The sequence below is a fragment of the Gobius niger genome (assembly GCF_951799975.1).
Source record: "Gobius niger genome assembly, chromosome: 5".
Classification (NCBI taxonomy): domain Eukaryota; kingdom Metazoa; phylum Chordata; class Actinopteri; order Gobiiformes; family Gobiidae; genus Gobius; species Gobius niger.
In genome coordinates this window covers 14,925,401-14,943,447 of record NC_136856.1, presented here as the reverse complement: position 1 = coordinate 14,943,447, position 18,047 = coordinate 14,925,401, and the positions used below count along the sequence as shown (strand labels likewise).

The window sequence follows — 18,047 nt, the reverse complement described above, 5'->3', positions numbered from 1 at the left end:
AGAAATATCCATATTTTGTTTTCAATCTGGCCAGAGCACTTCACACGTAGCTGTATTCGTTGTCCCTATTTTGTTGAGTGTTCCCATCTTTCTCTTATTTGCTCCGTGTCCTCTGCTTCGTGCATCGATCAGTGTCGGGGGGGAAAACCCATCTTACCTCACTTTGCTTCAAAATGGCTTTATCTCCGAGCGGAAATGAGAGATGAAGGAGGAGCTGACAGCAGCCTATCTGGTATCTGGTTAGTGCCCGATTGCCGCACAATTTGGGATTTAGACTGTGACCTCTGCTGTCGGCCAAATTGGAAATATCTCTGGCACTTACAAACAAGCAGACAGTTTCTATGTAAAACTATGTCGCCTGTGATGGGACGAGAGATGAGAGATTTTGGGATGGAGATGAGGAGCGAGTGAAAGGAAGCGAGCAGCGTAATGTAACTTCTGCTCTCACTCGAACAGCCAAGGGTAAAGGTAGTGTTTGTTTGAAAAGTAAAAAAGTGTGACAAAAGTCCTAATAAGAAGGAATATGAGTGCTCGGCAATACTGTTGACCAAAGTGGAGTCCACAGCAGGACAAACAACAACAATCAGTAACAACACAAATAAAAGCACACAGTGGACAAAAGTTTCATCTTTATGAGACTCATAGCTGACTTAAAAACAGGCAGTGGTTCAACCTAATTTGGACCCACAACAGACATTCACAATCACAACATTATTCCCATCATAATAACATATATAATAATACGACAGAAAAACAGTTTGGAAATCAGCTATGAGGCAGATATGAAACAGTCGAGTACATGTAATGAGTTGACAGTGAAGCACCGGTGTGGATACTTGGCTTGAGGCATCCTCTGTCCTTAGAGTCTCGGGACAAATGCATCCGTCTAAGCCCCACTCGCACGGGCTTAGAATCACCTAGGGACCTCAGGTAAAAAAGTAAATATTACTGAGGTCCTTGGAGTTTCTATGCCTGTGCGAATAACGGGTATGCGGGAAATTTGGAAGGTAATTCTGCAAACTCCAAGGTGCTAAGGTGATTCTAGTCCCATCGATACAGACAGTATCTCGTCAAAGAAGGGGTGTGGCTTCGCCGAGGTGGAAAATAGAATCTTTAGAGCAGCAGTTCCCAAAGTGGGGTCCGGGGCCCCCTAGGGGGCCTCAGAGGCACTACAAGGGGGCCCTCAAAGCTTGTCTAGAAAACAAGTATGGGAAAAAACATATTTTGAAAGGAAAAATAAATGTCTTTGCTCCATTATACAACTTTAAAGCAGTATTTAACATACAGTCATTGCAAGATGTTGCTTTTTATGTCATTTTAGCAGGAATATAATAACAAATAATACATTCCTTTCAATAGAGTAAGTATATTATTACTGGGGGGCCCCCAAGAGATTTTCGGATTGATAAAGGGACCCTGGGAATGGCTGCTTTAGAGAAACACAATTTTCCACTGTTATTTTGCCATTTTTTGGTGGAATATGAATTTATTTATCACACATAAATAAAGTCAAGTGTAAATCGGGCCCACATGGATATTTTCTCACAGCAGATTGTTCAGTAGAAGTGAAAAAACGGCAGTCGTAGCTAGCGCTAGCTAACCGTTAGCATTAGCCCGATGCCAACATGTAGCATCAAGTTAGCATTCTCCATTATTTATGTATTTATGGGCTGTTGAACCACTTTGCTCCTCTCCATGTCTTTGTGTCTTTATTTAGTAGAAAACTAAATAAAGACGATGCCGTCTGTATTTGTGTGAATCGATATGTCGGCATTTGGAAGTTTTCAACCTGGCAACGTTGATTAAAAAAACTAATAATGTGCTTTAAGCTATAGTATAAAAATAATATAATAATATCATGCCATCAAAGCATTTTTGTTGTCATGGCAACGTTAGACCTGCTGTTTCATGAGTAGAGAAAAATCCCACAGACTTGACGCTGATGTCGTTTGTCGTACTGTGCGGTAAGAAAGGTCTTTTCTCGCTACAGTAAAGCTCATATAAACAAACCTGATAGTTAGCGCTCGCAACATGAATGAATAAAAGGCTTGTTGTCATCATTCAGTCTCATAAACCAATCGGTCATTTCTGGAAAAAAAGTCTGGAAAAAATTGTGAATTACTGACATTGCTTATCCAGTGTGAATGCCCATAAAAATGACCGATGTCCTGGGTAATTTCACTTTTACCGATGTCCTGAGGTAGTTCTAATCCCATGCGAATAAGGCTTTAGACCATGGGTCACCAACCTTTTTTCAGTTGAGGGCTACTTTAAGAGCATTAAGTTGTTCGAGGGCTACCAGTAAAAAATAAACCCTAAAGACTTAAATGTACACTGTTCACTTATAGGATATTGACCCCATATTATATTAAAATAGCTTTATTTTAAACTCATACTGAGTCACAAGAACAGAAATAACTGTAATTTCAAGAATCAGATTCAAGAAACTGAAGTGTTTTACACCTCAGTAAAAGTCCAAAGGGCTACTGGGCTGCTGACCCCTGCTTTAGACCCTCCTCATTAGCAGTAAAAACTCAAAAAACTGCATGGGAGAAATCTTAAGGAGAACCACACTGATGGAGAGATCAAGATGAACTAGTAGGTTTGCTTCAGTTATACACAACAGAAGTATACAGTATGTATTCATAATTTACTCAGACATTAAGGTTCAGATACAAAAGACAGTGTAGCTTTTCAGTCGTTCAACTGATGCAGCAGACTCGCTCTCATAATTGAGTTAACATCCTTAAAGTAGGCAGTAAATGGTATTTTGACCCACGGTGTAAACTGTAAACTCTCACTTATTGCCAAGTTTCTCTCTGGTCATTGTTCATTTCTCTTTCCAAAGTCTTTATTTTGTGTGCGTGCATGAGAATATCTGGAGAAGCTTAAGTCCCCTCTTAACACTAAACCATTGAAACCTTATTAATTTATGTAAATGAAGGAGGTTGCCTGACGCCGATAAGACATTTCCAAATGAGCAGGTGTGAAGGATTCGCCCTGTGTCTGTCTGTTTATGTGCGGTGAGTAAATATTCACTCAAATAGACTTTGCTGGAGACTTGCGTCATCTTGTCAAACCTGCTCTGTGGTCAGTGTGAACAGTGTGAATACCAAACATATTTTTAAACGTGAAGTGTAGGATAAAATAAAGCAAATGTTTGCAGGTAAAAGTTAGCCATGTCATGATAATTTAAAAAAAGTTCCCGTATACAGGAGCTGGAATTTTTTCCCGTTTCATTCATGAATGTTCAATGTTGGGCCCACACCTGATGTCATGAGGCGGCTTTATTAACAGATTCTCATCATTTCAGCTCTCAAATGGCCTCCACTACAAAACATCTTGTTGCTACAAATTGGTAATAGCTGTACATTCTTGTTTCTAAATGTATTTTAAGGGAAGGTGTTATGCTTTTTAGGGTTGGTCTGATGGACGATGATGGATGAGCAACATCACAATGGAGAGCCACCATAGTGATGCCACGCCCCCTCCAGTCAGAAACATGGACTGATCTCCTGCAGGCCTTGTAAACCTTCACACTTTGCAGCGATTGCCCTGTAAATGAAATCACGAATATAACTAATATGCACGCTAGTTTCAGTAGCCTGCCAGAAGCCAGAGGCCATGATGTGTTAGCCGTTTGGGTTTTTATATATTCTCACGAAGGACCGAGAGAGAGGAGAGAAAGAGGTGCGGTGCAGGAGGTACGAGGCTACTAGCACACAGACCAGGCGGCGCAAGAAGCAGCTTCAAAAGGGTAAGCTACGACGCAAACTGCTAAATATTGTCCCGTTCAGCCACTGTTTCTTAAACATTACGTTAAAATTGAGCAAATGCAAATAATAAGCTCCGATTTACATTTTTATCACTGTGAAAAGAGCCTTGGTATTGAGGAGCAGATGACTCTCTGAATAAGTCGTCCTCCACTAACATAAATAATATGCAGCAAATATACGGGCTATGTAAATGTCTTTAAAAAATGCTTATAATAATCACGATGGTTCACTGTAAACATCGTCAACTGCCAATAAAGGGGACATCGCCCAACCCTAATGCTTTTCAACCTTTTAAAAAGCTTTCTTCTATGTGCCCTCATCGAAAACATACCAAGAGTTGAGTTTTGAGGCATGCCTGTTTCAGTCATCTTTGACACTCTTGCAGCAGCTATTTACCCGCCTCGGTCTGTCAGTAAATAAACATCCAGTCAGTCTGTGGCCCTTCTCATGGCAGTGCAATCCATAGCACAGCTCACCCCTCCTCTACAGCTAGCAAACAAGCAAAAATATCCACCAGAGCCTGTGACAAAACAACACACTGCAGCACGGACATTGGCTTTAGATACTCGAGCCGGTGTCCAACAGTAAACTACATCTACGAAGTGTGAGTCAGAGGATATTTGTTTTGAAGGGCCCCAGGAGAGGACGGTCTTAACAGGACAGAGCCAATTTTCATCCTATGTCGTGCCGGAAGCCTAGAAAGGGAAACTATGAACTGACTGTTTTAGAACAATACAGTATTTTCTAACAAACATATCACCAAACACCAGAAAAAAAAACCATAATACTCCCCTTTAATAACACAATGCAGTGAATGAGCTGTCTTGCCCGCACACATTTAAATGAATTTGTCTCCGGAGTTAACTGCCCGTGTCCATATGGGATCATGACTGATAGCCCTGGCTGCTGGTGACGGTGCAGTGGCGAGACAGATGGAGGCGTTGGCAGCGCTGTGACTGGGACAGAGAGGGCACACAGCAACAGAATACCATTAACAAGTGGACACCAAGGTCACGTGTTTGAAGACAGCTCCTTGGCTCAGTGCTAAAGCTGGACTGATGTGAACTGTAGCACTCATTTGTAAAGCTCGAACTTTCAACAGATAATTTGAAAATGATTGGAGCGAGTGACCACGGCTCCAAAATGAATTACAATGAAATCGAAAAAACACTTTTGATGACAGCAATTAGCAAATAGCAATGGCAGCAACTATTTAACGTAATGAAATGTCCTCTGCAGAGAACTTAAGGTCTCAGTATTTCCATAGGTGTAAACCCACTAACTCTGTACTTCAGTTTTAGATCAATCAACCAATCAAAGTTTATTTCTAGAGCACTTTACAATAATCCTTGGCAGACCAGAGTGCTTCACATAAAAACACAGGCAAAAACATCAATGCTGAATGACATAAATTGGCCTTATGGAAGGCCTTTCTAAGTGAGTCTTTAGTCTGAACAGCGGGAGGTCGGTGATGACTCGCAGCTAGATTGGGAGTGAGTTCCACACTGTTGGCCTTGCAACAGCAAAAGCATGATCGCCCCACTGCCTGGACCATGACCTGGGCAGTGGATGGACAGAAGCTAGGACAGATATGGGGGAGAATGTCCATGAAGAGCTTTAAAAATAAATGAAAAAAAAGTGGAGAAACCAGTGGAGAAATGAAGTGATGAAGGTTTTCTTTTTAATAAATATAGAACTTGCCTGCAAATATCAGGTTCATTTAGAGCTTACCAGAAACTCACCCACACAGTGTATCCAAGCTTACATACAGGTCAACAGTGCAAACCACCACCAATATGCTTGAGTTTATGTGCGCGATGCAGAACAACATATTAAAATTGTAATTTGCATGCTTGCAATTAGCAAAGCACATTTTTTGGCACTGCAATACAACCATGGGAAAGGACATCTAATACTAAGTGTCCATTTTAATTTGCTTCTATTATTGTTGAACTGTTTTTCAGTGCTTGTTATGTCATTGCCTCTCCCTGCTAACACTATGGACACTGTGCATCTTCTCCTCGGTCGTGGGTGTGCTGGTCCATATATTGACTTCCATTACAGATTCAGTCTAAATCCATGGAGCACGCCTCCAGGGCCACAGGGCAAACAGAGAGAGAGCAGAACTGGAAAAAACACTGGTACCTCCCAAGAGTTCTAGACACATTTTTACAATATTAGGCCATACAATATTTGTAAGCCACGATACATGTCGCAAAGTCACTGATGCCTTCCCACTGACAATGGAACTGATTGTTTTCACACAGCTTAAAAAAATTGTACATTTTGGTCATAGTTGTAATTTAGTTCAATTAAAATATAAATTGTTCCTGATTTATTATTTGTAAGTGTTTTTAAGCTTTCTTTTTTGTGCCTATCAAAATGGTTTAGGAAAATATTCAATTTTGAATATCACAATTCTGCAAATACAGCTGCTTCATTGTATTATAAAGATTTTTTCCAATGGAGCCATCTGACAATTCCAACTCAAGGTCTGAAACTCTCTTTGCTCAAATTGGTGTATTTTTGTGTTTTCCAAGGGCATCCTTGAACAAGTAATGTCTTTTGAGAAAGCAATAAAAAGGTTTTAAAACATGCTAAAAACAGACACTTGTGAATGAATGCAAGCCTTCAACACAGAATGTCCCCTCTTCCTTTGTCTAGTTTAAAACATACTCATCATCATGACCCATCATCACATTCAATTCATGCTTTATGACCAGTAGAAACGTCTCCTTTTACTGAGCAGTCTAATCTCTGGAGTTTGGGATTGTGTCGTCAAAACCAATGAGATTTTAAAATGTACAACACTGGAGCTATCGTTTACAAAGCATGTTGGACATTACAGTGTGTAAAATACATAAACAAATCTGCTCTCGATCGATATTGCACAGTACTCCATTATACAGCAGTTCCCTCTTGCGTAAACAAATCTAATGCATCTCTGCCTCAGCCTAAACACCTTTCAAAACACCATTTAACGCTGTGCTGCTCTCAAGTGTATTACCCACCAAAAAGTTTACTTCAATTACACCTGGCCTTTTGAGCACTTTTGTACCTGTAGCGCCGTAAGGAGACAGAGAAATGGTTTTAACCGAGGAGCACAAGATGAAGCACTGTTCCTGTGTGTCCTCTGGCTGTGAATGGGGCCGGTGAGGAGGGCAGTGATTGGGTAATAAAGACAAGCCGTAATAGCCGCGCTGCCAACAAGCCGAGCCGCCCTGTCAGGGAGGAGAGTCTGACCTCAAATTAATTGCCGCCGAGATGGACACGGGTCAGTACTCTGTTGTTGTGTTCCCGTAATCCTTTGTTTGTGTTCTCCCCGGCCTCTTTTTTTCTAATGGCAAACAAACAGTGAAATAAAACCGCAATTCAAATAAGCATCCCCCAAAGTACAATTCCCGACAACTGTTATTAGAAAAGCGAGGAACCACTTTTGGGCCGATGATAAACTAATTAAAAAGGTGCTTGGTATTCTTCACCTCTGGGGCGACGGCAAAACAAGTGAGATGAGAGCGATTGGATCAGATTTTGAAATGCAGCGAATGTAAAACCAGTCTTTTGATTTTTTTCTGATGGTAGTGAATGCCCTTTGATTGTATTTCCATATTACATGTATTTCTCTGGCTAAAGTAAAAAGGAGGTCTGATAAATTCCTGATTTAGTCCACAGCTAATCCTGAGCCAGTCCTTTTGTCACGGGTCAAATGCAGAGAAGCGTTCCTACAGCGACAATTAAGCATAAAAACAACAAATAACAAGTCGTTTTGGAGCACCATGGACATTTCTGGGGGATCGCACTGTTTGTGTATCAATACATGACGGGAAAGTAATGAGTGATGAAAACGGCAAATAGAGAGAGCCCTGGGGGACAATGCAGCGTAGAAAAGATTCTCCATGCAGAAAATTAATTATTGAAAACATGAGCAAATCATATTATTGTGGGTGTAACTGAGGAAAAGGGAGATAACAGGCTTTTTCGTTCGGGAATGTTTGAGGGAAAATATAAAAAATAACCTATTGACTTACAGCGCACACACACTGAATATTCATCTCACGCGCCCAGAAAGAGTGCGTTTTGTGTGACTTGGCTTCCAGCAGCATTTTTAAGGCAACACCATGAAAGCAAATAATCAGGCCTTTGAAGACGGCTTCAAAGCTTAAGGGGCAAAGATCCACTTAAGGACAACACAGGCCCGGCACAAGAGGGTTTGTTTTAGGGGCTAATTGTCACGGTCTAAATACACAACCTGCTTGGCTTTGGATGCCAACAACAACCATTTTTAGAGAACACAGAGTATATTGAATTAAGGAGGGGATAAAAGGAGAGGGTCTGCGACTTTAGTAAAGAAAATAAATGCCATATAGCTTGAATAAGAAGACATTCTGGTAAGTCCAAAGTTTTAGCTCACTGCTAGCTAGCTTGCTAAATGAGTTATTACAGCTGGTTCAGTCATTTTAAGATCAGCAGCTCCTTCATGACCTGATTGGAGCCGTTGATGATCAATGTTTTATCACGTGTAACTTCACATACTTTTCATTCATTTATAATCCAGTGAATATTATGCATTTAGCGCCGCTCTGAGCCACATTTTAAGTGTACGGTGAATTGTCAAAGGAGTTCCACCAGTTATTTTCCTAAAACAAGTGTTCAGTAGGGTGTTCATGATTAAACGGTTAATCGGTAATAAATAACGAATTGTTAAGCTGGATAGAGGAAAGAAGATGAAGCACCATCTGAGATCTAACTGAATTAAGGGGAAATAAACATGAAATTAAGCGACAGTTCATAATTAGGCAGTATTTATGATCTTAGAATAAAATTTACAAAGCTTTCCAATTTTTCAAAGCTGATTTATAATAAAATGTGCCCCTGAGCTCACGTAATTCGTAGTACTTTGCACGATGCCGTATCTACAAACTTATAAAGACTCAACAACATGACTTTCTTCAAACGTGAAAGCGTGCGTTTATAGAAAAATGTTGAAGCTATTTTGCCCTAATTGTGGTAAAGCGACCCAAACAAAAGTACGTGCTCACCCCGAAGTTGGAGGAAAAAAGGTTGTTCTACATAACATGGGCCACGGGAGTCGGTCCAGGTCTGGCTCTGCAAAATCTGAAAGTGTGCTCCCACTAGAGCGCAAAAAGTTACACTATAATCTGCATTTAGAAACACAAGATCTGGCCCAATAGCTCTTGTTTATATCAAATGTTTTGATGAGATACAGCCAGTGGTTTACCGTTAATTAACAATCATTCGGTAAGGCGACCAATTCATCGAGTAAATAAACTGAGCATAATGTGCATCCCTAATATCCAGTATTATTTATGAATCACCATCGATGATAATAATCAAAGTTTCCCCATTTGCTGGGAAACAATTTACCAAAAGTATCCGGGGTAATTAAGTTTTGAGGTTTGCATTAACACTGGATCAAATAACACCAATCCTTGTGTGAAAGAGAGACAACAACGGAAACCTCCTCTCACTAAATTGAATATTAACTAAGTCTGTTCTGCAAAATTTCTGCCAAGTCCCACGCCAAATTAAACACATCTTGCTCGCAGTGCCAACCGTTCACCTCATATTAACTTAAGGCTCACGACAGACAGACGACAAGTGAAAAGATAATACGACATGAAATTCTTAATAAGAGACAATTTCCCAACAGCACAGCAGACACGTTACAAGTGTTAACGATAATATCCTCCTGTGCTCTTCCACACGCAAAACTCCAAATAACCAAACTCGAGGAATTGATTTGGGGCCGCTACTGCAACTTGTGATGCAACATTTATGAGATTAATAATGGTCGTATCTGGACTCTTTGCTTGTTATTACCCCTCTCTTACATAAGATGAATAATACGCTTCATGCAAAATGAGATCACTTTATGAGGAATAAATCAAGCAGAAATGACATTTTCAAGGTATAAACAGATGGGAGCCTTGTTTGCTTCAGGTTTTGCAGCTTTCAGACTGATTCTACAATGTAAAAGTTAAGTTCAATAAAAAGTGCCCATATATTAGATTATTCTCATGGATGAATTGGGTTAATTTTCTTTTTTGGACATTATCACATTGAATCATTATCATCGTTAATTATCAGTTAACAGTATCACATCCACAACACAATATTAATGCCTCAGCTAGAGATCTGCACATTTTTAGCCAACACAGTCTAAACAGAAATGCACGATGACTGAACTTTTCACTTTTAGTCATGATTTTTCTAATTCATTAGCATTTAAACCTCTTAACTCCCTCTTTAACCAAGCACATTTTCTGCTGGAGAGCGTATACAGCCTATAAGCCAGTGCAATGCCTGAAGATTTTTTTCCTTGCATTGTTGCCACAAAGTATTTTTGCATTCTGTTGCATTTGGTTGCTCTTTTTGTTGATTTTTCATTCATAATTCATCACCCTTTTCTCTTGTGTGTTTTTATAGCTTTTTTGTTGCTTTCTTGTCACAGTTTTGTCATGTTTTTGCTGCATTTTTGTAATTTTTGGCAGTGTTTTTTATGCTTTTGAAATAATAACAATAAAAATAATAATGCATCGCTTTTCTGGGCTCTCAAAGACGCTTTACATTGCATTATTCATTCACACCATACTTGGTGGTGGTAAGCTACTATTGCAGTCACAGCTGCCCTGGGGTAGACTGACAGATTCGAGGCAACCAGTCCACGCCATCGGCCCCTCTGACCAACCACTCACTCACTCACTACATTGACCCAGGCTTCCTGGTGTTACCAAACAGCCTCCCATCCAAGTACCGACCAGGCCCTTCTTGCTCAGCTTCCGAGGTCTGACGGGCTCGGGCAGAGCAAAGGCGCCCACATTTTTGTTGCTTTAGTAACTTTTTAGTTCCTTCCTGCAGTGTTTTTTGCAATTTTTTTCTTGTTTTTGACACTTTTTTTGGTGATCTTTTTATTGATTTTTTGTTGTTTTTGTTGTTGTGTGCTTTCAACTTTGTTCACGTCTAGTTTTTGACTCATTTTCAAGAAGCTTTTAGATTTGGGTAATGCCAAACTGGAGAAAATGTGGGGGTTCAGAGGTTAAACCTTGGTTTGGTACTGATCTACAATTTAAAGTCTTGTTTTGACACAATTCGATGGGAATGTGCCGTGCTGAAAATGGTTTAGTAATATATCACTATACTGTCGTTATGTAATACCACTCTTTTTTTCCTCATATCAGGCAGTCCTGTTGATTGTAGTTATGGAAGGTATGGAGTGAAATGCTCCCGTTTAAAACTCTGCGGTGGTAGATTTCAGGCCTCACAGCCCTCAGCTTGTTAAGCCCCTCTAAGCTGCAAGGGCAAACACAGCTCCGGTTACACCACTGGATCGAAAGGATGGGATCCGTGTTTCTGTAAATATATTCTACAAATGCCTGCGCTAAGAGACTGAGACATTCGCAGAGACCGGGCTAACCTCGGAAAGAGCAGCGTGTAACGTAAGACGAGGCTTTGATCATTGTGTCAATTAGCCATAGCTGGAATTTGGCCCAACCGTCCTGCTGCGAAGTGGTTATCGCTTCCCTCAATACCAACATCACAAGACACTGCAGAGAACTAATTACACCCATCTCTGTGCATCATACCTGCTGTTTTACGGGAACAGCCAGAGAGAGGAGCGTTTAGATCTATTCAAAGTCAATGTAAAGTAAGTTGGCTGCGTTCTTTTTGGCAGGCAGATCAACACTGAGATCATTACTGAGCGCGGCGGAGCTAACTCAGCTGGAGCGGCGCAGGCGGCACAGTCGATGAGACACAGTTTTACAGACACTAAATGAAAACTTCCCACACTGAAATAGAGCCGCTCCATCACTCACCGTCCTGTACCGGCTTCCTATGGGCTTTGGGTGCGCGTTTTTCAGATCTCCCAGGCTCCGGCGGGCGCTCTGCAAGAAAAAAACAAAACACACAAATTCATCAGTAGTCGTAGTCAATATAGAAGGAATTTTGTTCAAATATTTCAACCTGATTTTATAGAAAAACGTTATGTATATTTCTTTTTTTACCTCTTAATTCCCGCCGTAATCGAGCGACCTGGAGGCCTCATTTGAAAGCTAAGACCTACAAAACTCATCTAAATGGAGCTGTTTTCTTGCATTAATGTCATGCTGTTGTAACTTTTTGGATGTTTTCTTTGTGATTTTTGTCACATTTTTGTCCCTTTTCTGTTGCTCTTTTCTGGCTTTTTGTCACGTTTTTGCGGCATTTTCTTCCTCGCGTTCGTCTCTTTTTTGTTGCTATCTTGACACTTTTTTCAAGAAGCTTTTAGATTTGGGTAATGCCAAAACTGGAGAAAATGTGCTCGGTTCAGGTGGGGGTTAAGAGATTAAGTATTGGGACTTTATAGCCCTCAGGTTAACATTCATTATTTTACATTATAATAGAAAACAGACTTCAATTCATCATCTATATGGAGTTGCTTTACAATTGAGGCTCATGAGGCTTCATCAGCAACTAAGGACCTGTTCAAATATGGAGGGCTGGACCTTGTCCTCGTCTCCACCTGTGTTTATGAAAAATCTACTGTCAACTTGTTAAATGGCCGTTGCTACTTAGTGAGTACCAGGAAAATATGTTTATATGTTTTGCTTGTTAACCGTCTATCGTTCTGAACTGGGCTGTGGCTCATTCACATTGCAGTTGTATCTTAAACCTCCCTGTGTTTTCTTTCATCACACAAACACTCACCTTTAAAACCTTTTTTCTTTCTCCGTTTGCCAAAATTCTGACGAGGTATAACTGAGAACTTGCGCAAGCATTGCAGCATCATTCAACGGTATATTCTCAAATATTGATATCTAAAAAAAAAAAATGGTAACGCATAATCACTCCACATAGATTCCTTTACAATAAACCGACAACAAGCCCAGAGGAGGCAGAGTAAAGTGGTGAGAATCCATCTTTTCATGTGGCTGTGGCCTCATAAACACAGCCCTGCACATTTAAAACTTACGCTGAGTAGATCAAGCTTAACAAACCAATCTGGCAACATCCCGTGAATCATAAGTAAGCAAGTAAGTAAGTAAGTAAGTAAGTAAGTAAGTAAGTAAGTAAGTAAGTAAGTAAGTAAGTAAGTAAGTAAAATGTATTTATGTAGTGCCTTTCACAGACCAGGGTCACAAAGCGCTTCCCATAAAAACATACAGTAAATACAATACACATACAAGTCACATTACATTATGTCTGGGATGTACACAATAGAAAAAGGCACAAAACACATAGGCCTAGGTACGGTGTGTCTTAAAGGGGCTAGATGCAAGTTTGTGATTTTATACTCACTACTGCCATCTCAGGCCTTAAGTGTATCTGCGGCTTCTATATTAAGCTCGTGCATGACAGCACTTCGGACCCGAACTAACGCCTTTTTGAGTGACAGTGCAGGATTTTAGAGGCAGTTGTGGCGAATTGGCCTGGGTTCATTCTACACATTAGGACATTGCTGGAGCATGTAGGGGGAGGAAAATACATAATTTTAACATTTTTAAACTCTGTACAGTCCCTCTGTATAGTCGCTTTTTTAACAAGTGTGAGGGACCATCAACAAGTTCTGGGTGGAGGACCTCAGGATCCTGTTGGAGACATAAGGCTGGATCAGGCCCTTAATATATTCAGGCGCCTGACCATGAAGAGCCCCTAAAAGTCAGCACCAGGATTTTAAAAGTGATTTTGTGTGTGACAGGGAGCCAATGAAGATTTTAAGATTGGAGGAATATGGGCTCTCCTGTGGGTGCAGGTCAAAAGCCTCGCAGCAGAATTTTGGACAACTTGCAGACGAGCCAAAGCTTTTTTACTAACACATGCAAGCAGGCTGTTACAATAATCCGGTCGCGAGGATACAAAAGCATGACCAATCATCTCAAGCTCGTGACATGAAACCATATGTCTGAGCTCAGAGATGTTGCGCAAATGGAAGCTACAGTTTCAGATCAGCTGTTTGGCATGCCGTTCAAGGGACATCCCTTCATCAAAAGCAACTCCATGGTTCTTCAAACTTCTTTTAACGGAGCCACTCAGGTCGCCAAGGTGCTGAGTGTAGTGAAGTGAAGTAGTGCTGACGGTTAAGTTATATGTTTAATGTTCTAGTGTTGTTTCTTTCAAAAACACAGCCACACTGCTCCCCCTCCATGTTATATAATCCCACATATTCACTTCATCTGCCTCTCCAGAGCTGCACTCAGAAACACCTTCACTGAATGTGGACAGATCATTTCAGTGCTCAAATTGCTCCCAGTACAAAAGACAGAGCAGGGACTATGTCAGGGCAGTAGAAAAACATTATACATTTTTAAACTAAACAGGCTTTAATTGTTCCAAATGATTTGATCCTATGTAGATTCACTCTGGTCTCCGCTGGGCTTCCTGTGTGTGAGTCTGCTTGTCCTCTTCACATGTTGGCGATTAGCCGCAGGGCGCGACTCTGATCCGATGCTGCGTCTGTTCTGTCTGCTTGCATCTTCTGAAGTTTATTTACACTCATTTACACTCATCATCGGAGGCTGTGTTGGCTGCAGGGCACAGGGCTCAAATCAAAACACGCACACAGAGGAATTCATTGTATGTGATCTGCTCTGGTGTTTATCTACTTCAGAAAAAAAACAAAAAAAAACAGTTTATCTGTGTCCACATTACACAGCATCGATTCACAGCTTCCTCTGTTGGTTTTGGATAAGCCTTTGTCAACGGGGACCACATCGCAGTAGAAAATGCACTACTCAGTCGGCTAACTTTTAAATAACCTTTCAATCTGTTATTTTACTACTCAGGCATAACTTTGTGACTCCTGATTGAAAAGTAAAAAATATGCCTTTGAGGGAAGGCAAAACTCAATACTCATGTTTGGGGCCACTCTTCATATAAACTTTCACTTGGAAACAGATACATTGCCCACATTTTCACAATAAGGTGTTCCATATTCGTCTTACTCGTAACAATATTTTTAAGGTTTTCTCTAATTTTTCAATATCTAAATCCTGGATTCCAAAAACTAAAGAAGTTATCCTAAACCCCATCAGTGCAGCTTTATAATATGATAACAAAATTAAATATAAATTTAAACCTGGCTTTTCCATCATTTGGTTGGCAATATAGGCAATTTTGGCCATTTTTTCCACATAAAAATCCTTTAATCTCATATTCACGTCAGTAATATTACGGCAAAAGTTTCAAATGAATACCTCTTTATTTAATTTTTCATGTGACTAGAATTCAGTCTCCTTTGATCTAGTGTCTCTTGCAAACCTTCTCATTGCTGAAACTCACTTTTTTGGAATGAATATATCTATTTATGGATAGTTTTTAAGTAAAACTAGACTAATTAAACATATGGACACTGTGTGCACACGCAAATGCCGGTATGTAAATATAGGTTTTATAAACAGATTGTAAACTATTTGTAACCTGATCATGTGAAGATCTCTGTGAATATTTCACATGTTAAAACGAAATGAAAAGAGTTGGGATGTTGACCCTTTTCTCTCTAACCTTTAACCTCTTAACCCCCACCTGAACAAAGTACCTTTTCTGCAGTTTGGCTTTGGCAAAATCTAAAAGCTTCTTGAAAAAAGCGACGCAAACGAGGATGAAAACGCAACAACAAAGTGACAAAAAAGTGACAAAAGAGAGAAAAAGAAACAATCACACAACAAAAAAGCATCAAAAACACGACTAAAAAGTGATGAAGACGCAACAAAAGAGCCAAGATCAACGAAAAAGTGACAGAGGCAACAAATGTGCCTGAAAAGAAACAACAACACCATTAAAAAAAGCTACAAGAACACAACAAAAAAGCGACTAAAGCGTGACAAAAACACAACAAAAGAAAAAAAATGAAAACACACAAAAAAAGCAAAAAGGAGACGAAATCACATTACACAGCTCCAAAACTGTGATAAACCCGCTGCAACAATGTGACAAAAAAAAAAGTTGCGGTTCTCAGCTTTGTAGGTCTTAGCTTTCAAAGGTGGCGTTACACTGGCCTATTGATTCAAACTGCATCTCTGCCCATATATGGTCATTTTTGAAAACAGTTAAGGGGGAAAACAATTTGGAGAAAAATGTAAACTTTCTCTAATTATTCAAAAACTACATTAGCAAATGTTGAATTATGAATATAGTTCTACTAAGTAAAGACACAAAGACATGGGGAGGAGTAAAGTGGTTCAACATTCCATAATTACATAAATAACAAGGAATGCTAACATGGTGCTTCATGCTAATGCTAGCGCTAGCTACGACTGCCCTTTTTTTGCTTATACTGAACAATCTGCTGTCAATAAACATCCGTTAATCTACAGCCTAAAAATGTAGAACACAAGGTAGAGATGATAAGTGGCACGGTAGCGCAGTGGTTAGCGCCTCCGCTTCACAGCTAGAAGGTCCCGGGTTCGATTCCCACCAGGACGGGGCCTTTCTGTGTGGAGTTTGCATGTTCTCCCCGTGTCTGCGTAGGTTTCCTCCGGGTACTCCGGTTTCCCCTACCACTAAAAACATGTGCAATAGGTGAATCCTCCAGCCAGGTGATTCTGACCATCAGCCTGGCTCCACATCATGGAGATGGGTCCCCGGGCGCGGCGCAGCCGTCGACCACTGCTCCTTACGGGTTGCCCCAGTGGCATCGAAGGATGGGTTAAATGCAGAGGACAAATTTCCCTACGGGGACAATAAAGTATACAAACAAACAAACAAAGTTTCTACAAAAGGTGATCCCAGAAAACAGAACTAGTAACTAGTCAATGTGGCGCAATTGCATAAAAGTAACTCCAGCTCAAATTACACATGATGCCATTATTGCCAGTTCTGAAAATGATCCCAGCTTATTGCAGTTTGCCGTTCCGGGGGCCGCATAATGCACAAGTAGTTTTTTAATATTATGCCTGTTGCCCGACTTTGTCTATGAATATTTAACAACACGACATCGCATCTTGTGTTTTAACTGCTTTGTATTACAATCGCGGAGCATTTTCAGCTGCTAGTTATGTTTACAAAAGCCAACCCCTGTGCAAGAAAACGATAAGAGACAAGCGGGGAAACAAGGATACTGATACTGAACCACCTTTTATTACGTGGCCAACAAAGCGTTCAAAGTGGCAAACAATGTTTACAGGAAGCCGGGGGAGCGAGCTCGACTTCAGCGCCCTCAGCATCAACTGCATTATTTATTCTCAGAGCTGGTCACGGTCATTTCAAAACACAGGCCTGCGGTGTTCAACGTGTTCCGTGTCTTTTAGTGTCACAATGTTTAGGATCGAGGCTAAACGAGTAGAAACGTGGAATTAAAGCGCAGAGAGGCACAGCTGGAAGCAGTGCGTAATCCACACTCGAGGACTCTTAAAGCCAGTGACCTCTTTGTGCCATTCACTATGCCGGGTGAATGAGGTCCAATGTCTGTCACACAAAGTTCCACCAATCAAAAACATTTCATTCACCAAACGCAGAAAAATAGGCTCTTGAATATAGACTAAAACATGATTTAATTACTTACTTACTTATCTTTTCTGCTCTAATAGGCACTGACACTTTTGGGAGGTGCGTCATGAGCAGAGGCACAGACAGTGAATCCTCAGAGGGTTGGGGGTTATGGAGCTGGAGAAATCGTTTGTGAAAAATAAAACAATGATGAACACTCTGCTGGGAACACACAATGACGCGTCTAATCAGTTTGATTGGCAATTGTGAAGTTCCAGATTCCGGAGGCTTTGTTTGTGCGACTTTCTGCCAAAGCTGAGGAGCGTCACAAAAGACTTCCGCCTCCGCTGCCAAAAACCATCACCATGACAACCGCTAACTCCCCCTGAGCCAATTAAAAAGGACAACCAGAGGAAACACCTGAGGATTGGACTCATGTCTTTTAAATGTACCATTTATTATGGTTCATTTTTTAAGATCCAGAGGCAGCGTGCCAGCTGAATGCACTGCTCCGCTGGGCTGGCTCAGATTACGGAACAATCCTCTTTTCTCTCTGCAGTCCCCCAAAACAAGATAATATTCTGGTAGCACAACTTTACTACTGGCAAAAAAAGACATGTATAAAACCAAATAATCGCCTTTTGAACAGCGTAATTTATCATGCGAGATAATGGATTTATTTATTCAGCTCAGGTTCAAAATTCAACAGCAAGGTAATAGCACTTCTATAGATACCAAGTGGAGACCATAAGTACAGATGAACGCAGCAAATGTGGAAGACACAGCCAATGTGGATTTGACTGCATTATTTTGTTAGAAGTAGGTACTACGGTACTCTTGTTAACAGAA

General features: G+C 40.6%; 1 protein-coding gene across 1 annotated transcript in view; it reads right to left on the bottom strand.

The window, feature by feature from the left end:
• Positions 1-18,047, bottom strand: part of spock1 (SPARC (osteonectin), cwcv and kazal like domains proteoglycan 1) — a 116,109-nt gene that overhangs the window by 36,350 nt on the left and 61,712 nt on the right. The window contains exon 4 of the mRNA XM_079557461.1: positions 11,612-11,680. Within this exon, the coding sequence (XP_079413587.1) occupies positions 11,612-11,680 (69 nt within the window). The remainder of the gene's footprint in view (positions 1-11,611; positions 11,681-18,047) is intronic.